Here is a 21,903-nt window from a genome sequence, read left to right as displayed (position 1 = left end):
ATAAATCACTGTACAGTCGTCAATTGGTTAAAATTCACTTTGCTACATATTCTTATGTCCCATTGGCTCAAAAAAATCTTGGCATATTAGGTCTATGAACTGAAGCACATGATTTCTTAGATATATCTTGCTCTTTCTGGGTAGAACAACCGCACACGTTTTCATAAAATAAAATAAATAAAAACATCTCACACGTGGCATGTGACACATGAGAACAATCTAAGTGTGTAGTACTCTTAGATCCGGTTAGATTTTAAGAAATTAGGTTTCTAGTTCAAATTTATACAACCGAAAATAGACTTTCAACTTTTCTTATTATACGAGAAATGTGAGATAAATAATGTGATAAAAATTTTTTGGAGGAAAAGAGTTGTAAAAGATATTGTAGAAAAAAGAAATACAAATATTATAACTCTCAAATTGCCTTCTTTTTTTAAAATTTCAATTTAAAGGCTATCTTTCAAAAAAATAGTTAAGAAGTTAGTTGAAAACTAATCACAGTCAATTTGCTGGTCATTTTCATCTTGCTGATGCAATAGTCAATTTTCAAAGAATAATTGGAAGTTTTGTGCGGAAAAACTAATTAAGGACCCTATTAGTGTTGATTGAATTATTAAATATATGCCCGAAGTAATTGAAATAATATTTAACATATTTAACTAAGGTCCTCAGCGAATAGCTTATAATAATCCGTGCTGATATGAGATAGTGATGAGTTAGCAGAGTGCATAGAAGTTACTAGAGGAAAATGACCAACAGAGAGATAGATAAAAGGATTTGGTTGAAGAAAGGAAAATAGGCAGCTGATTGAAAGGGTATTATATATATAAATTCATGCAACAAATGCATGTCTTTTTCAAATGAATTGTATCACGTGAATGAAAGAAATTAGAGGGAGCACGTAGTATAAGAGATGCATAATGCAATAAGAGTGGTTACACAGAGAAAGTAAAACCAACTCAAGTCGACCAAGTGACCAAATTTCCAATTTGGGTAATTTTGTACTTTAGAAGAGCAAACAATCGTAGCTGTCAACTTATAGCAGGCACATGAAAATACAGATTGAGTTAGTAATTGCATTGATTGATGCTGAATGCCGCGGGTACGCAACTGATAAGAGCTATAGCTTGCTATAACCATAATGAATAGTTTTGGGCATGTGTAACTCATTTCCCACATTCCCAAAGAGATTTTTCAAGTTTAACTTCCTAGCTATGTTTGTATATAACACCCTTCAAATCTGTGTCTCTTCCCGTAATCAACTCCCTGTGTTTTTTAACTGAGTTCTCCAATATTTTCAAATTAATTTGCAGGATTTGAAAATTGCCATATCTTTGTTACCCATTACAAAATAGTTCCATTTTTCATTTTTCAAATTAATGCATGAAGAGAAACTGCTATCTGGATCTTCGTCTTCAGTCTTCGTCACCTTCCCATCGTTCAATGCAAGCAATCTGGACTCTTTCTTTTCAATATTTGCCTTATGACTCCCTTCATTTGTATATCTCAGGAATTAAGCAAGTGGAATTCTTCTTACGTTATTTGCTAATTCTCCCTCCTTTTCTGCAAGATTTTTTGCAGGAATGGAACGTTGAACATACACAATAACCTTGTAGCTATTCTTCATAATGGACGCCAATGCATTTTTGACACAACAGAACTTCAGGTATATACGTTATAGTATCTTCCAATCTTCTATCTTTCCATTTTAACTCCTTTTTAAACCATTTTTTTTTATTGCATTCCAAGAAGTGCAGACTCGGTGAATGTTTCCTTTAACTTATTTTAAATGAATAATTTGCTTATTCTTATTCTTATTAAAAACTGAGTAATTATTTATTCAATTTTAAGCGTTACCAAACAAGACTGTACTTGATAGCATAATAAAACTTTGCATTATTCTCTTCATGCAATTTTATTTATCTTTTAAAAGGTTATTTTATAAGATCTAATAAAATTATTAAATAAATTTGATTATAAGTAAAAAAAATGTTTATTTCACTATATTGTTTTATTGAAATAATTAAAATAATATATCTTCTATCATTTATTACTAAAAAAGTAATTTTTTAAAAATAAATAATTTATAATTAAGCAACGGATGAATTAGTTAATGAATGGAATTTTTTTAAGCAATTCATAAAACTGAAAGAAGGATTAATAAATATAATGCCTTTTTCTCGGTAAAAAAATATAAATTTTTTAATTGTAATCTTGTATCCCTTGAACATTAGTTAAGAATTAAAAATAATTTATTATTTTTTATTAAATTGTCCTAATTAAACAATAAGTTTATTTAACTGAGTTGTCCTTTCTTGAAATACTTTTATTTCCCCTTATTGATACCGGTAAATTTAGAAAAAAAATAATACGTCAATTTTGAAGGTATGAAAGAATTTCTTGAAACATTAAATAGATGAAATAAAAGAAGGGATTATGCCTTATCTTTTTCTCCAAAACTGGAAATCAGCATTTAGCTCACAAAATGGGAGAAGCAAGCTTGTGAGTTTAAAAGAAATTAATAAGATAAAATAATTACAGAATTTTGATTTTGATGGAAGGAAATAATTATTAAAATTGGATGGAATCAAATTAGATGAACGTTTGTAGAACGGAATGACTAATAGAAAATAGACTATGCTAATATAAAATACAATCATTTAATTATAATTTATGATGCAAGATAAATTTATTGACTTTTATAAAATTATCTATAGCTAAAAAATCATATCAATGGTGATGATTTTTTGTGATTGGATGATCATACATCACCTTTAAACTCAGGATTGAATACTATAAAAATATATATGCAGGCAAGAATGATAATATGGTTAGCAAGTAAAGAAATGGAGGAAAACACTACAGGCTTGCATTCTGAAGCCCTATTGATACATGTCTCGCGAGGCCTTTCCATAAAGAAATCACTTGAGAATTTCCTCCAGAGGAGAAGAAAGAAAAGGTCTCTTGTAACCCAAAATGACATGACAAAAATATGAATTAATTAAATCCTCGTTCCCTTCTGGGGGCAGGAAAAGTCTAGATCTGCTGGTCAGAGTGGTCTGCTACATTTCTTGAATGAAGAAGGGCTGATCGCCAACCCACCATCACCACAGCTTTGTTAATTGTTACTGAAACATATATAATAATTCACATTTGAGTGCTTTGTTAATTCATGATGTGCATTTTATTTTAAGATTAACTCTTAGTGTCTCATTTGTTGGTTATTGTGTATTTCTAATTCATTCCACTGCAAAAGTAAACTCCAGCCCAATACACAGGAATGAGTGGATTAGTAGTTGTTATATTTCTTTTAGTGGCATAATATGGATTTGCAAATGCTGAAGACTTTAATGAATCGGTTATAATATATGTATTTGTTATGAGTTATGACATGAATGTAATGAGTGTATATATGTACGCACATGATAGATGATAGATGATATATATATATATATATATATATATATGAAAATTAATGTAACATATATAATTCTGTTGACTTGAGGAGTCAAAAAAATTAAGTATTTTAGTTCCGTTTCATTTATATCTGAATTTACATATTAAATTTGAATTGAGTTGTGATGAAAGTGGAAGAAATTTTCTCTCATTTTAAACATTTACCATCCTCACTTTTGCCTCAAAAGTTCCATAGAAATCATGTTTCAATTTGTAGGCTTGATAAACAAATAATAAATAAATATATAAAAAATGAGGTTATAAGTTATAACTGTAAATGAATATTTAAAATAAAATAAATTGTATACATAACCACACCGCAGACTCTCCTCACTTTTTGCATCTCTCTCTCAATCTGTAGTATTTTTTAATACATGAATCCAAGGTTTTAAAAAAGGTCTGCAACCACAATTTCAGAATTAATTATGTCTAAGATGTCCAAGAACGTATGTAATTAAAACTTAAATACTACTACTACTTAAATATATCCCTCTATTTTAAATGTATAATGAAATATAAACAATTACTTAAGATAACTGAAGAAATAAGCATGAGACAGAGCGCAAGAACAAAACCATGTACACAAGAGCAACCAAGTATAGCAAATTTAAAATTTTGTAATAAATTACCAAAGAAACATACTAGCAGAGACAAACTGCAATTTCTTACGGGATCGGACAGGCAGAGAGATTTAAGAATGATCACTGATAAAAATACACTTGAAAAGAGAAAATTATTATAATAACTCATAAAAATATGCGTAGATTCTAGTGAGTTAACTAGACATGGCGATCACAGAGCCTAAAGACAAGGTGGAGTGTCGATTATTCTTCTGATTTTTACAATGCCTTAACATAGAGAAATAATTTTTTGGGTGAGGGTCTTCAGAAAGACCTGCATGGAGTAATAATTCATGTAGTTGCTGTAGAGCTTGCCTTCTTGAGATCTTGGAGGAAGGTTTTCAACATGAGAGCCCCCGTCTTATTATTGGTACCCATGATTCTTTGATTCAATATCCTTAACCGGGTATCCATTTCCTTATCTTGTATGACCCTTACAAGTCCTTCTTCAACATCCTTTGGTTCAAGGCCATTGAGTTTTAAACCTACCCTCCAAACCTGAACAACATAGGCACAGTTGACAGACTGGTCCCCTGCCACCGGGTAGCAAAGCAATTTCTTTTGGAACTGTAAAGCCTCCAATATGGAATTCCAGCCGCAGTGTGTGATATAACAAGCCACAGAGTTATGCTGCAAAATCTGATTCTGTGGTGCCCAAGAAACCATCATGCCTCTGCCTTGCTTCACAACCCTTTCCATAAACCCAAGTGGTAAGCCATGACGCCAAGTGGACCTCAATACCCAAATGAAAGGCCTCCCTGAAGCCTCGAGTGCCAGTGCTAAATTTTTCAACTTTGCTTCCCCAATGGGACTCACCCAACTTCCGAATGAGATGTATACAACTGACTTGGCCTTCTGCTTTTCTAGCCACTTCAAGCAGCTCATATCTTCTTCCCAAAAGCTCACACTTTTTCTCAACTCATCATTCCTACAATTACAAATAGGGCCTATTGGCAACACTCGTCGACAAGCTGTAAACTTCTTGTTGTTTGCCAATTCGAGTTTGCTTTCATCGGGAAAGGAATTCACCAGGAGCCATTTCAGAGCACTTGATCTCTCCAAAGTTCTTTTCCAAAATTTAAATCTTGCTTTCCTTGCAGCGTCTGTTCCCACAAGCCATGGCAGATCCTCAGTTGAAATCACCGGCAGCTCAGGTTCAAGGCTAAATTTTCCCTCGTGTTGTGGAAGTCCTGCCAACACAGGGCAACAACATCATCAGCTATTGCTGTGTATAAACATAGATAATCTAATTTCATAAATCATAAATTCTTTACATTACTCTATGTACTGTAGTCCTTATTAATTAATTAGCTAAACAAATAGGCACTTTAAATTAACATTAGATTTGACTACATACAAATTCTCTAGTATCTGACATTATTTCGTATGCTGTTGATGTCATTAATATCAACACGCGCGCGTCAGTTGAACTTTAGGAACTTCTTATCATAAATAATTGGAAAAAATGTCGAGTGTAGATCACGTTTTGGACGGAAAGGAAGTGGTGGATAAAAGAGATAAAAAGAAGTACACAAATTATATATATAATAATAACTGCTCATGGTGTTGGTTCATTTATTATAATTAAGGTTTCATTATATAATAAAGATTTATATTAAACATCACTGCAGATTACTAAAGTGTAGTAAAACTGTAATTCAGATTACAGATCAAAACTAGTTTTAACATCTATAAGACATTGCATGTGAATTTTATCCTAACAAAAAATGACGGAGAAAAGAAAACGAAGAAAAAAAAAAAAAAAAGAGGTTAGCATAGTAGTAGTTATAAAATACTTTAAAGTTTGCAGTTTCACTGTAACCAAAGAAGATAGCTATCAGCATTGATTATGGGTTGCCCATCTCCATAAAGGCATTCATATAGTATGTCAGATGGGTTATTACTAACACTAAACTAAAGTACTAACAGTCAAATCGGTGAAATTATTATGGCAATAAATGTACGGCTGACATAGGCTAAAGTGCTGAAGACAAATATTTGTTTGTTTTTCCCAAAGAATAATCATCATTAGTGCACGAGTAGTATGTATTTGAAAGAAAAATGCTGACAAGTATTCTAATAAACTAGTTAACAAATTAAAAGTAAAAATTTAGTTATTGAGAGGCATAAAATTAGATTTTTTACACACTAAAAATTGTCAATAATTCTGGTTATAAAGATCCTTCAAAAGAAAGCCAGTAATACAGGACGAAATTATTAGTAAAAAATAAAAGTGAGATTTGATGAATAAGAAGACAAGAGTGTTAAAAAAAAGAATATATTTATTTATAGACAAGCATGGGTAGGAGAAAAAGAGAGAAAGTGGAACCAGAGTTTGAAATGAGGCGAGTTTGGAGAAAGTGAGGTATGGCAGAAATGAAGAGGTATGTGGCGAACATGGCGGGCCAAAAGCCAGCACAAGGGATGGCAAGCCTATCGGATACTTGTATGGCCCAAGATGCCAATAAGTCAACCACCAAGCAGGCCACGTGACCTCCCTCTGCGGCCAGGCTATGGAGCAGTGCTTCCAAGTGAGTTGTGATGCTGCTGTTCTCCATGGCCGATTCTATGGCGAAGAAATCTTCTGGTGGGTTGCTTCCTTCTTCTTCTTCATGATCTGGCAGAGCCACCCACTTTATCATCTCATTCTCATCATTTTTCTGAAGCTCTGCTATCTGCCTGTGAATAAATTTGGGGATCACAATCACAGCCTCGAACCCCTGCCTCACAAATTCCCAGCCTAGCTTTTGCATGGGACTAACGTGTCCCTGTGCCGGATACGGAACCATCACCATTATTTCCTTCTTCTTCATTTCCTTTTCTTACAACCACTCACTGCCCCTTCCTTCTAAGCAACACCAAATATATACTCTGCACCAAATTCGCATGTGCCTCGATAATATTTCTTTTACATGCTACCATATAATAGCTAACTTTAATAATTCAAATAAATGACTAAGATTAAAATTATACTTATTCCCTCACTGTCTCCATCTGTATATACGTAAGTAACGCGTAAGCTGGTGGTTATGGAGTTGACGCGATGATACTCAAGTTAGTATGAATTTTACCAAACTAATTATATATATTAAATGTATTTACCACTTTTCCTGATACATTAACATTGCTAGTATTTGTACAAGTTAACTTGGGTTGGATTCTCTCTCGGATTAGAAATTCAAAGCCTCTTAAAGGTAAGAATCTTGAAATAACTTTTTTTTTTTTTGTATTGAAGTGTAATCTAATATATATTTACGAATTTTATCTTAAACACACGCATCTAAAATTTTAGGGTGAAATATTCTAAAGTGAGATGACTCAGTTGTGTAAATTAGACCATGTGTCCACTCCATAAGATATCCTTTCCCGCCACATAAATACGTATCATATATATTAAATAAAATTTATGCACTAGGATGTAACATTGATGCAATATGTGGTGGGCTCGAATTTAAAAATTAAAAGTATCAAAGCAAGTGTCATACTTTTTAATTGGGGGAGAGGGAGGAGGGCTTCGTTTGTCATATCTTCCGTTATTTTAAACACGAACATTTTAGTACGCCATGTTTAGTCACGGGCAAAAATATTCTCAAACATTAAATCTACTCTCCAAAAAATAATTAAATTCGTGGAAGTAATGCGCTGATATTTGTTCTCTTAGATACCAATGTAATTCATGTGCACAAAGAATTAGCTTCGTCCTTTTTCTTTATTTTTACAAAATACTCCTTAACGTGAATTATTCAAGCTTTAAATTTCTCACGTAATTAATCATAGATTCTTAGAGCATCTTTAATGCTAAAATTTATTAATTTTTTTTAAACTTTTTTTAAGTCTCATGTGTCACAAAATATAATTCGTTTTTCTTTTTTTCTCAAGTGATCGATTTTATTTTGAATTCTTGAGACATATATATTTTGTGGATCTCAAACTTTACTTAAATATATTTTATGGACGGGCCATAAAGAGAGATATTAAAAAGTTATATTTTTTCAAACACATAATTCTTAAGAATTCTTCTCTTATAATCCAACTTTTATGAATAACTTGAAAATGTGTCTAATAGTAGATATAATTAAGAGGAATTCTTAAACTGAAGAATTGGTGTTAAAAATATTTTTACAACTATTAAATAATATCACGATGGATTGTGTGCGTAAATTAAACAATTAGCAAACATTTGCCTCCAATTAGTATGCATCGCGCTGATTGGTGGCGTCTATAACGAGGAAACAACTAGATAACATCTGTTAGGCATCAATCCAATTTGCAACCATTAGAAATCTCTACTCTTCAATTTATAGTCTATACACGTCCGAGTAACAGTTGGCTTCTTTTATTTTTTCCAGGATATTTAAAAGACTGATGATATTATACACTAGTATTATCAATAAAAATAAATATAAATAAATGTTACAAATACACTCTCTATCATTATTATTTGTACACCTCTTTTTTTACTTGAAACATTTTATTGAAATAACAAAATTTTGTGGGTTCACATTGATAGTCTCTCTTCTGATTTATAATTTTCAATAAATTTTAATTAATTAAACAACATGTTTAAAAGAATATAATAAAAAATATATTCTTAACACTCCTAAAAAATATATTATATATGAGAAAATAAATTATATAGTACTAATGTAAGATAATTTTATATTATTAATTATTCAATCACAAATTATTATATATGAATGATTTTATTACATTTAAAATAATTAACATAAAAAATATACAAACAATAATTTTTTTTATTAGTTCACTATGCAAAACTATTTTATAGTAGATAATATTACCTATCATATTTACATTTATTTCCTTTTTCTTTCTCTAAATATCATCTACATCTAGTATTAGTTGTCTATAGATTATTTTCCTATTTAAAACTTTTCAGCTTAAAAAATTATTTTCAAAGAAATGGGTATGGTGAGTGTGTGTACATATACATGAGATCACATCTAATCTTTATAAATTTTTTACTTCGAATATGAATATCATAGAAAATATTTAACATAACTGTATGTTAATATTCAAAATCGAGATCATTAATTTGAAATAATTTATATTAGTTTATCCATGTGGTTGAGGGTAATCAAGTAATGTAAGTAACAATATATATATATATATATATATATATATATATATATATATATATATATATATATCTTAGTTGCATTTTTTCTTTAACTATTAAATTATGTATAATTTTGGTTTTAACAAATATTTTTAGTTAATGAACTATATATTTTTATTTAAATTTTCAAAATTTTAGTTTCTTGTTAATTTTTATTTAAAACACTCAAAATATTAGTTTTTTAATAAAAAATTTATAAATTGGATTGATACAATTGTTTTCTTCTCAAAACTTATCATCCAATATATCATTTTCACCTAAAATGAAAAAAAAATTAAAGTTAAAAATTAAAGTTTTCTTTCATTAAATCTTGATCTCACATCTAATATTTAAAAAAAAAAGTAATTCAAGCTTTTACTAATTTTTTTTATATAATCTTTTAAAATTATTTTATATTCCAATTTGTAGTAAATCTCTAAATATTCAGATATAGAATAATAATTTGAGAGTTTGAAGTTTTTTTAACTATATTATTAGTACAAATTATTTACTAGTTTTGTTGATAATGGATTTCTGTTGGAAAATTGACTAATTACCTTTAACGGGATTCTTCCCTACTAACCATATTTTTTACATCCACAAAACTTGAATTCAAAAATTTTTCTTAAGAAAATCGAGAATTCAGTATTATTCGGACTAACAACTTTTAATTGAGAGTTTGAAGTTAAAAATAAATTAAAGTAAGAGCCAAATTTAATTAATTTTAAAATATAAAGACTTAATTAGTTCAAAAAATTGAGGAAATACATAATTCAAATTAAAGGGTTTAAAAGTATAAGTCTAAATAAATAGTTTTTGAATGGTTACATACTTGCATGTACTACTGGAGGGTTCGAGAGATCCATGTGTATATATTTCTCTGGAGTTCTCCTGGACCCGAATTCACCACTAGGTTCAAGCACAGTTGGACCTGGGTCTGGCATTTGATTAAATGTGGATTGACCTTATTTCAAGAATCCAACTTTTAAATGAAAAGATCAGATATTCCATCGTTGAGTGGAAATAGAATTTAGCTCTTATCACATTATCGTAACCAGGTCGAATATTTCCCCGTTGAATTTAGTCTTAAGCTAACTTTGTGTAACATCAAGCTCGACAGCACTATTTTTCTCTCTTTTATTGGTAACCCATCCCTCAACATAGTCCAGATTGGATCAAGTCCAGTCACTAGTTTGGCAACAAATATACCACGTAACGTAAAGATAGTGCGTATGCGCCCATGTGCGCCTTCAAATAAAGGCAATAGCGACATCATAGTGGAAATTTGCTGGTTGGTATCTTGAGAAAGAAATTAAGACCCAATGCCACTCTCCCATTTTAGAATTGCCAAATCACCCGTGCACGTCTTTATTATGCAATCACCCTCCCCCTGTTCCTTTTGCGTCCGCGTTCCAAAAATATGTACTTGTATATATATATATATATATGCTTCCTAAATTAATTAATCTAAGCTCCTTTGTTTATTTTTGGCATTAATCATAAAAAAACAATTGACGTGGTGAACTTTTTTGGGTACATGGAATTGAAGCAAAGAAGAAAAATCACAAAACTATCGTGTCTTTATTGTTAATTTTAAAATTTTAAAACAGATCATTTTCAGTTTTTGTACCAATTCCATTTTGATTCAAGTCAGTCTGAACTGTGAAGACTAGCTAGGCATCTTGGTTTACTATCCTCAACTAACATGGTTGCCACCCACTGTTACAATAACATGCAAAAATGATACCACCCACATTTCTAGCTGAAGACTCTCCTCGTTCAAAACTATCTCATCCGTACTGGGACAGAATTATTGCTGAGACGTGTTGATTCAATATCTCCATCGTTTCAGGAATCTATCCATGATCTTTCGTATTAATTACAGAGTAATTATAAATGATTACAAGCAATAGTCAAAACTTAAAATTTAACAATAACGTCATTGCAATGAACTTCTATCATACCTAAAAATTGATACTACTGATAAGTATCTACTGATGCCTATAAATAATAGGAGTTGACCCCGTATGTAGATATACATTAATATTTCTCTCCATTGCTATTACTATTACTTTGTTAAAGTTTCTGCTCCATTGAACACTAAGGTGTTTCCTAAAATTGGATATATAGGTTTAACCCACGGCATGCGTAGGTCTTGGTGCTGTTAAGAGTAACCCATATAATTAATACAAGTCGTCTATACAGATTTAGTACTTGTTTATTCCATTGTAGGTTTGCGTGCCAACTTATTTAACACCTTCACCAAAAAAATAAAAAACTTATTTAACTCACATAACATATATTCCTATTAAAAAAATAGACTAATTAATTGTAAGATTTATATTTTATATTTGATTGTTCTTTAGTTCAAATTTGAGACCATTTAATGTTTGTTAATTGTAATTATATTTTATTTGTTTGTTTCTTAAATAGGTTATTATTTAGCTTCTTTTAAAAAAATCACATTTTTAGAGTAAATAGTCACTTTTATCCTTCAATGTGTAATTCGCTGACAGATGTGTCCCTGAAAGATGAAAATATAAAATTTGTTTCATGAAAGTGTAAAAAGTACGATAGATATGTTCTGCCGTTAACTTTTGTCTGTCACCGTTACATTAATAAAATAGCTTACGTAGCACGAAGGGACAAATTTGTCACCTAAATGATTGTCAATTGAATTGTCAGCATAGAGACATATTTATCATAATATTTTATTTTTTTACTTTTTGTCTTCTCATTCCTTTGGCAAATACATCCCTCAAAGATGAAAATTTAAAATTTAGTCCTTGAAAATATAAAAAGATATATCCGGACGTTAATAATAGATTGTGACTTATTATTATTATTATTATGTGTTTATAATTTACTACTCTTATTCGTTTAGTACTTATGCAATATATTTTTTAAATTTCTTTTTAATATATATATATTTATTATTTTGATTTCCTTGTCAAACCTTAATTTTTACTGTTAAAAAAACCTTATCTTATATCTTATAATTTATCAAATTTCTACTAAATTTTCCACTTTTAATCTTTAAAATTATTCCATATCACAATTTCAACTTTAGTGTCCTCATATTTAGATTCAATATAATATCTCGAGAGTTTTGAGTATAAAAAACACAGCCGGCCGCATGATCAAATTTATTTATTTTTTATTTTAAAAAAAGAATTTAATCAACTATTTTTTGCAAAAAAAAATCTTACAAAATTTAAACTAGATGAAAGAATCACTTGGATAAACCTTATGTGCTTCCATTCAAGACAACATTTATTATACATAATATGAATGAATTGAAAACAATTATTAACAAATAAAAAACCCAAATAAATTTAAATAAAAAAATACAATAATGTTCAAACTAATACAGAGGTTAACTTTAAAACAAAACAAAAAAAATTAATACAGAAGTTTATTCTTTACCTTTGAGACGTATAATTGTATCTCTCACTGATTTAGGAACAGCACTGACCTTGCATTCCATTTAACATACTCTGCAGAGTATGTAATAAACATTAATAATTAATTGAAGAAACAAAAAATTTCAAGAAATAAAAGACTTTCATTTTTTTAAATGGTAACTCAATTTTTTTATATCATAAAACTAAAGAATTTTATTTTGGAAAATAAGTAGTTGTATTGATTAATTAAAAAACTAATTAACAATTTGATAGACGGATAAATAGATAAATAATCAAAGTATAAGAGTTCAAGTCTTAAGGTGTATTTTAGTGTTTTTTAATCCCTTTTTCTATAGCTTCTTTCCTATATAATTCATTATTAAGGATATATTTGTTGCACTTCTTATACTTTCGGGGACTGAATTTTGCATTTTCATCTTTCAGGGACGGATTTGTCAGCGGAGTGGGAAGACGAAAAGTAAAAAAAAAATATTATGACAAATATGTCCCTATGCTAACAATTCACGTTAACAATTTTTTCAATGACGAATTTGTCCCTCCGTGCCACGTAGACTATTTTATTATCGGTAACGGACAGAAGTAAACAGCAGGATATATTTTTCACACTTTTTACACTTTCAGAGACTAAATTTTATATTTTTATCTTTCAGGGATGCAATTTTCAACGAATTACACATTAAGGGACAAAAGTGGCTAATAGGTTATTATTTAGCTTCTTTTTTAAAAAAGTTTTCACGTTTTTATTTAGGTCCATACGTTAGCCCACGGTTCCCACCAACCCACAAACCAATAGCAAGTTGGTACAAACTAACCGTTATGTTGACTCATGTATCACGAGTCAGCTTGACTCAACCTATTTGTTTGCAAATCTACGTGAACGTGAACTAGCTGTCTTGTGTACTTAGTTCTAGTGTTTCCCATAAAAACATTATAAGTGATTTTAACACCCAAAATACATCTACGACCTAGTGAGATATATATATATATATATGAATGATAGGTGATATGTGATAATAAGAACAAAGTTTCTGGTATTTAAATATTAGAAAAAGGAAGGAATGTTGTCGCTCACATTGTCTGGTTCAAGATCAAAATAAAGCGCTGGATTAAAAATCGTGCATGCTGCCTACTGCTATGGCCAATGAGCACGGGCCGGTACTTTTTATTCAGGATTTTACCAATCATGGAAAAATAAACAGAATTATGTAGATTATGAATTTATGCAGGCATCACATAATATCATGAACACCATGGCCTTGACCAGTGAAGAGTTAGAATAACCTCAATAAACACCTGGTTGACAGTAAGTAACCCAGTAGGCATCAACCAATCAATTTCATTAACAATGGAAAAATTACCGGTATTCCTTCCCAATTTAGAGTGCATAAGCACAGTTTTCAAGTTAACCGATTCCTATAAGATGGTGAAATAAAATGCATGTGCCATCTACTCCACCACTTTTGTATTTCTCTGACACATTTTATACTCATTCAAACGTTAGTTTTGCTTCCCAGCTCAACCTTTATACAGAACTTGACACCCTCAAATTAGCCCACTGCATAAAACTATGATCCTCTCGCTCCTCTTTGCCTCTTCTCTTCCAATGCAGCTGCCTCATTTAACATATCAGCCGCATCCTTGTGCATGTCCAGTTTTGCAAGAGCAACTGATTGCATGTAGAAAGCCGTGGGCCAGTCTGGATAAACGCACTGTGCTTGCATTGCATCTCGTAGCGCAGGATCTGGTTGATCACATAACAGATAGCATAGACTGCGCCTTGCAAACACAGTTGGGGAGACCATTGTTCCAACATCAATAAACTGCATGAATAACAATGCAGAAGCATCTCAAAATAATTGGCGTGCACATAGCAAAGCTACAATAGTTTACAATGTCAAACAAGTGCAGAATTGCACCTGGGAATAGTTATCAATGGCTGTCCTAAAGTCCTTGTCACGGAATGCATGGTCTCCGCGCTTCCTTGCTTCCAGCATATCTCTCATCTGTTGAGTCCACTCTTGAAAAGACAACTGAACCAATCCAAATTCAAACCTTATGGCACATCATCCAATTAAAAATAGTAAATTTAAAACCAATGCACCCATCAGTTACCTCATTAGTTCCTTCATCGTCTCTGTAGTGTGTCGCAACCAAGATCTGATGTATTGCAGTTAGGTCCATTCTTGAACAAGCCTCACCCATTGCTGAAAGAGGACGTTGTGGGGTTGATGGAGCTTCCTCATGCTTTGGAATTCCAAGCATGATATGAGAACGAACCTGAAGCACATAATAATAGTCAACTAGAATTGTTGCTGCTTTAATCCCATTTATATGTCTAAATTGCCATTTAACAAGGATATATTTCCATATCAAGTGACAGAAGATGTTGGCATTGCTATAGCTCAATATATACCTTTAATCCCTTCTCTAGTTTTCTACACTGAGAAATACATGATAAGACAAGGAAGACAATAAAAATACTTGCATGCATGACGAATTGAAAAAAGTATACAAAAAGCATGGAAGAACTTTCTTTAGTCACGTTCAGCCTTGCATAGAACTAGTTTGTCTTGTGCACTATTTTTATCATACTGCTTAAAAGATTCTTCTAAGATATGCATGAATGCGTAGTTAAAATTTATAGATAGATAACTAAATTTTATCCGATGGCTATATGAAGTTCAAAACCTTCAACGTACATGCATGAAAATCATATCATATAGCTTAAGATTTTTCAAACTGCAAGTAAATGCAAACTTAAAAGTAACACCGGGCTCAGCCCTAAAGTCATTCAACCAGGTGTATGACCAAAAGCTCAAAATTTGAAATCATGCGAGTCTAACAATTGGGTCATCCTTATCCAACTGAATGTCTTTATATAATACATAAATGCAATAAAATAAAAAGTCTCTACATAAATAGTTTTATATTCACAAATTACAATGCTTCATGGAGAGCAAGCCTTGAAAAACTGTAACATTGTTGTCTTCCTTTGAAGTCACATTCAAGTCCAAGAAACAACCTCTCTCCACGAACGGGTAAGGCTGCCTGACACATCTACCCTCCCTAAACTCCATTAGGTTGGAGCCTTGTGTACTAGATTGTCCTATATTTAAAATGCTTGAAAAATATGAATTAAAATTTGTTTATTGTTGGAAAACAGCCTTAATTAATTAAAATTTGTTTATTGTTGGAAAACCGCCTTAATTGCAATTACCCTTAACTTGCCTTAATTGCAGCCTCTTTGGAGTTTCCTTAATTGTAGATGTGATGGGTGTGTTTAGTCCCACATCACCTAGAAATATAGCTTCTAAATAGAGGATATAAAGTTTGAGCAATACTCACCTTACAAGGTGATTTTGTGGGGTGGAATTAGACCCAAATTCTAATCAGATATCAAAGTCTAACCTAGATTTGTTATTGGGTCACCCATATTTCTCTGCTCTAGATGTTATCCCTAGTCGTGAGGGAGTGTTCTTATTCTAAGATGTTAATAATTTATCTAAATTTTAAGATGGTATTAAAACATGTCCTAGATCCGTTATTAGGCCATTTTTGTTTGTCTATGCTCTAGATTTCTATTCCCATTCCCAGGGGTGAGGGGGTGTGGTCATTGGATCATGGGCGCAAGGAGTTAAGATCTCACATCGATTGGAGATAAGGTCAATGTAGTCCTTACAAAGCCTGAACAGTCCTCAACTTACAAGATGATTTTTTTATAAGTCAATTTTGTAGGGTTGAGTTAATCTCTAAGCCTAAATTCTAAAATGGTAGTAGAGTCTATCCTAGATTCATTGTTGAGCCACTTGCATTACCACAATCCAGGCCATAGCCCTATCAAGTGTGCTGGAAATCTACCTTGTGGTCAACCCTAGCCCACCTTAATTGAAGCCTCAAGGAGGGGGTTGTTTCACCTTATCCGCTAGAGATGTGGCTTAAATAGAGCATATAAATCTTGAGCAATCCTCACTTTACAAGTCAATTTTGTGAAGTTAAATTAAGCCATAAGCCCAAATTCTAATATGGTATCAAAGTCTATCCTAGATCATTATTAGGTCACCTGTATTTGTCTATGCTCTAGATGTCTATTCCTATGCAGAGGGGGTTGCTATTAGGTCACCCAATCCTAGGCATGAGGTGTGTTAAGATCTCACATCAACTAGAAATATGGCCAATGTTATCCTTATAAGGCTTGGACAATCCTCAACTTACAAGCTGGTTTTTTTAATGTCGGTTTTGTGGGGTTAAGTTAGGCCCTAAATCCCAAGAACTAGCTATAGATAAAAAGTCTTGACTAAGCTCTTTATTAAGTAGATGTATGAAAAGAACAAACTCTAACTACAATAAGTAGCTTTTGTGGTCCCAAGGTTCTTAACACCACACTCTAGGTCCAAAGCTCTAGGCGTGAAAGGGGTGTTGGAAAGTCACCTTAATTGTGGTCATCCTTAGCCCACCTTAATTTCAGCCACATTGGAGATTGCCTTAATTGTAGCCTCAAGGAGGTGTGTTTAGTCTCATATTGCTTAGAGATATGACTTAAATAAAGCTTATAAAGCTTGAGCAGTCTCACTTTACAGGCCGCTTTTGTGGGGTTGAGTTAGGCCCTAAGCCTAAATTTTAAGATGGTGTTAGAGCTAAACCTAAATCCATATTGGGTCATCCGTGTTTGTCTACATCCTAGATGCTTATTCCTAGACATGAAGGGCTGTTACTGGGTCATGGGTGCATTAAGATCCCTCATCAACTTGAGATATAACCAATGTAGTTCTTATAAGGCATGGATAATCGTCACCTTACAAACTGAATTTTTAAAGTCAGCTTTGTGGAATTGAGATAGACCCTAAGCCCAAATTCAATGATCCCAAAATCTATCCTAGATTCGTGGTTGGGCCTCTTACCATGTTCCAAGCCTATATAGCCTTGGGGGGGGGGGGGGGGGGGTAACTCTTGGGGAGTTGGCTAAACTATAGCCTCAAGGGAGTGTGTTTAGCCCAACATCACCTAGAGATACGACTTAAATAGAGCATATAAAGCTTGAGCAATTCTCACCTTACAAGTCAATTTGCGGGGTTGAGTTAGACTCAGTCCAACCCAAATTTTAATGTGATATCAAAACTTATCCTAGATCCGTTATTGAGCCACCCGTATTTGTCTATGCTCTAGAAGGTTATTCCTAGGCATGAGAGGGTATTGTTATTGGGTTGTACGGCAAAAGGTGTGTTAAAATCTAACATCAATTTGATTTTTTAAAGCTAATCTTATAGGGTAGAGTTGGGCTCTAAGCCCAAATTCCAAGATGGTAGCAAAGCCTATCCAAAATTCATTGTTGGGCCACCCAATTGCAACATTGTTGTCACTCCTATTTTATTTTTTTTTGCACTGCAAAAATCTGATAGTATATAAAACTTCAGTATTGTTGTCACTCCTATTAATGTGGCCTTTTTGGCCTGCCTTAATTGCAGCCTCAAGGAGGCGTGTTTAGTCACACATCGCTTAGAGATGCGACTTAACTAGAACTTCAAAAAGCAATCCTAACTTTACAAGCTGATTTTGTGGGGTTGAGTTAGGCCATAAATCTAAATTCTAATATGGAATCAAGGTCAATCCTACATCCGTTATTGGGTCACCCGTATTTGTCTATGCTCTAGATGTCTATTCCTAGGCATGAAGGTGTGTGTTAAGATCTCGCATCAACTAAATATATGACCAATGTAGTCTTTCTAAGGCTTTGGCAATCCTCAACTTAGAAGCCACTTTAATACCAATTTTGTGGGGGCTGAATTATGCCCTAAGCTCAAATTCTAAGAACTGGCTATAGATTTTAAAAATAAAATAAAATAAGTCTTGACTAAGCTCTTTGAGATAGATGTACACAAAGAACAGGTTCCTTGAAGTTCATATGCCTATATTTCTAGACAATATTACATCACGAAAATTACTAAAATTTCTTCTATCCTTTAAAAGTAATAAACTAACAGTAGTACATACAAGATTTATTTTGGGGTGAATGAATTCTATTAATGTAACTCTGAAACAAGGACCAAACCAGCAAAGATGACTAATTCTTTGCTAACTAGAATTCACAAGTCAGCTAGAACCATAAACTAATTACTTTGGCTGTTTGAGAACTTGACATATCAAACATCTTTTAACCTTACTTATGCAGAAAACCCTTATAATATTATATCATCTCAAGCAAGTGGAAAAGTTTATGGACTAAAAAAACCCTAGAGTCAAAATGAACTTTTACAAATAACCCAGGTTCAACTAAATTTTCTCCAAAGACAATTTAAAATGTTCCAGCCTAATATTTGAATTACCATGTTTTACGTAAGTTGAGGATGGTGAGCTAAGCGACCCCAACCATGTAGATTCCATTTTGAAATGAGTGACCAAAGAAACAAATATGAAATAAAAAGTCATAGAATTTGAATATTAGACATTAACATCCAACAAAAAAATTTGTTTAGGTGATAATGGAATATTTGATAGGGCTGTTGAAACAACAAAGTTCCAGTAAATAATATGTTCCATTATTAAGTTAGAGAAGGGGTCTGTACATCGGGTTTTGTATGCAACGGGGCAAGTGTTGTGACCAAATCCTTTGTATCAGGCCGCTCCCTTGGTTCATATTGCAAACATTTAGAGGCAAGATTAACAACTACCGTTGCCTCTTCTGTTGAAAACTTCCCCTCTAAATGTGAATCCATTAAGAGCATATTGTTTTTCCCCTGTATCATATCAAGTGCCTGCAAACAGAATCAGATAACTCCATATGGCACCAACCAAGAAGAAAGCTAATTGAACACGTGAGCATATGAAAAATGAATTGACGTTAAATTCAAATAAATAACTATATCATAGCATCTGCAACTTCCATTATTAAGTATTTAAGTATTTAATCAAAGAGAAAGATTTCCATAACTTAAGTTGTCATTCGTACAAGTTCATGTTTCATTTATTGAACAATAATGTAATATCATTTCACAACTTCAATGCAACAAAATAAATACATTCATAACAAGCACTTATAAACACAATAATAGTCAAGATGGAAAAACACTGAAAGTAAGAATTGCAAGTTAAGATTAAAATGGCTCGATTAAAAACATAGAGGAATTTACAGCTTTTAGTGATATGTGGAATCAAAAGATAAATAAATATGTGACAACAAAGGCAAGTTGATTGAGGGTAGGGGGGTTTCATTTGAAAATTTTAATGAATTATTTGTCCTGTGTTTAGGTGAAGAAAGGTGCAGATAAAGGATAGAAGGCAGTTACTTGACTGGGAGGGATGTGCTTGCCACTGAGGAGGTCTAGAAGAACGGTTCCAAAGCTGTAAATGACACTTTCAGGCGTGACCCTTCCTGGAAAAAAAAGAAATCTGATTGAGAGAATTATCGTTATACATAAAAAAGTAAAAGAAAATGTCGAGAAGGGAGTTGGTTACCATTTCTTAAATATTCAGGAGGTGTGTAAGCAAGATTGGTGCTATAACTCTTACCATCCCTGCTGTTCTTCATAAAACCAAAGCAAGAGAGACGGGGATCGCCTTCCTGGTCGAAGAGAACACGGTAAGCATTCAAGTCATGGTACAAGGGACGACCCTCAGAGCTGCAATAATGCAAAGCCTGGGCGATGTAAAGAGCGACTCGCAACCGCATGGCCCACTCAATAGTCTGAGTTTCCCCTGAATAAATGAAACAATGAATGAATGAATGAATGAAAAGATGAGATAAACAAGAGTAAAGATTAAAAAAAAAAAAGAGAGAGAAGTTAAACATACAGTGGAAAAGATGCTTGGCAAGAGTATCATTAGGCATGTACTCGGCAACGAGAAGCCTCTCATCGCCGTCGCAGCAGAAACCGATCAAAATAGCGAGCCTTGGATGGCGCAACTTGCCGACGCCGGAAGCCTCTTCGACGAATTGCTTGGGATCAGGCCAAGCAGACTTGCTGAACTTCTTGACGGCAATCCAGCGGCTATGGTTCTGGAGGCGACCCTTGTAAACAAGGTTGGGTGCCTTCTCCCCACTCTCAGACACGATATAGTCAGAGCTGAAATTGTTGGTGGCCGCCTTCAGCTCAGCCAGCGAGAACTCAGAGAAGGAGAAATCAAAGCCCTCTTTCTCGGCCTCAGAGAGCCTCTGGTGGTCTTTTTCCTTTTCCTTTTCAGGGTGAGTCTCCCTCTCTCCCACTCTCAGCAACGTCGATGATTGGCAACAACCCATCCTTTCCCTCCTCTCTCTCTCTCTCTCTCTCTCTCTCTCACCGATCTCCACTTTGTTTCTTGACCCCTAATTACTACTAATCACTCTTTACTTATTACATTAAATGAATTTCCAACTTCATCATCCTCAATATTACCTTTTTATCCATACTAGAACCCTATCTGCTTCCCTTCTTCACCAACCCAAATCAATGCTTCCCATTCTTGTTACTATTTTACCTTCTATTTTTTTTGTTACCTGGTTTTTCGACACATTACAAATATCTTCCAAAGCTAGCTAGCTCCACCAATAATACCTTGCCGACTAATATATCTCAACCCAGACACGTCAAGTCAGCATACACATCATATGTCTTCAATTTATGTCACTCCACTAATTTTACTTTTCTTTTTCTTTTCAATTTTACTCCTTTTATTTTTATTTTAAAAATTTTATGATTTTAATTTTTCCTTTTAAAATACAAACATTTTATTTTTATATTTTACAATTTTTTTTAATTTCAGTTAAATTTTTTATTTTATCTATAGTTTATTTCTTTTATTTTAATCCAGTTGAATTTTAAACCTAACATATTTATTTAAGTTATCATAAAAAAATAATTTCATTAATTGTAATGTAAAAAATAAAATATAAATAAAATTAAAGATGAGATCAAAATTACATTTTTTTAATATGAGAATAAAATTATAAATTTTTTAAAATATAATAATCAAATATTTTTATTTTGAAATGCAATCACGTATTTTTTTAAAAATAAAGAAATAAAATGTTTCTATTTTAAAAGAAATGATGAAAATGACAGATAGAACAGAATAAAAGAATCAAAATGACATTTAATCTTAATTTTTATCTAATAAATTTTATATATTAAAATTAAGTATAAATGTGATTCCTTACCTTTACACTTGCTTAAAGTTGAGAATCTGAAAGCAAGAAAGAATAATGTGATTGGAGGGAAGCTTCTGCGCAGATCCGTTTAATTAAGTTGCTCAATGGTGCATTTTAAGACTTGTCTCTCCCTTTCGTGAAATGTTATCTCCATTACCATTCATCACG

At 32.4% G+C, this 21,903-nt stretch overlaps 2 protein-coding genes and 1 long non-coding RNA gene across 4 annotated transcripts; 1 reads left to right on the top strand and 2 right to left on the bottom strand.

Annotated features, from left to right (window-relative positions):
- Positions 1-1,126: 1,126 nt before the first annotated feature.
- Positions 1,127-3,169, top strand: LOC114383165. Its single transcript, XR_003660415.1, has 2 exons — positions 1,127-1,666; positions 2,814-3,169. It is a non-coding gene; the product is annotated as an uncharacterized LOC114383165 (long non-coding RNA).
- Positions 3,170-4,053: 884 nt separating this feature from the next.
- Positions 4,054-6,995, bottom strand: LOC114385408 (UDP-glycosyltransferase 82A1). Its single transcript, XM_028345476.1, has 2 exons — positions 6,406-6,995; positions 4,054-5,266 (listed from the first exon to the last, which is right to left on the bottom strand). The coding sequence occupies exons 1-2, from the start codon at positions 6,887-6,889 to the stop codon at positions 4,368-4,370; spliced, it is 1,383 nt and encodes a 460-aa protein (XP_028201277.1). The 5' UTR covers positions 6,890-6,995; the 3' UTR covers positions 4,054-4,367.
- Positions 6,996-13,803: 6,808 nt separating this feature from the next.
- Positions 13,804-21,122, bottom strand: LOC114383527 (serine/threonine-protein kinase BSK1-like). Of its 2 annotated transcripts, none has more exons than XM_028343212.1 (7): positions 20,403-21,122; positions 20,067-20,306; positions 19,898-19,983; positions 19,178-19,366; positions 14,730-14,894; positions 14,534-14,647; positions 13,804-14,437 (listed from the first exon to the last, which is right to left on the bottom strand). In XM_028343212.1, the coding sequence occupies exons 1-7, from the start codon at positions 20,845-20,847 to the stop codon at positions 14,183-14,185; spliced, it is 1,494 nt and encodes a 497-aa protein (XP_028199013.1). In that variant the 5' UTR covers positions 20,848-21,122; the 3' UTR covers positions 13,804-14,182. The 2 variants fall into 2 exon arrangements, with proteins under 2 accessions (XP_028199013.1, XP_028199014.1); XM_028343213.1 differs by having other exon boundaries at positions 20,121-20,306.
- Positions 21,123-21,903: the final 781 nt, after the last annotated feature.

Source organism: Glycine soja, chromosome 14 (genome assembly GCF_004193775.1).
Source record: "Glycine soja cultivar W05 chromosome 14, ASM419377v2, whole genome shotgun sequence".
Lineage (NCBI taxonomy): Eukaryota > Viridiplantae > Streptophyta > Magnoliopsida > Fabales > Fabaceae > Glycine > Glycine soja.
Note: the sequence above shows the minus strand (reverse complement) of the source record. Positions and strands in the feature narration are given on the sequence as shown.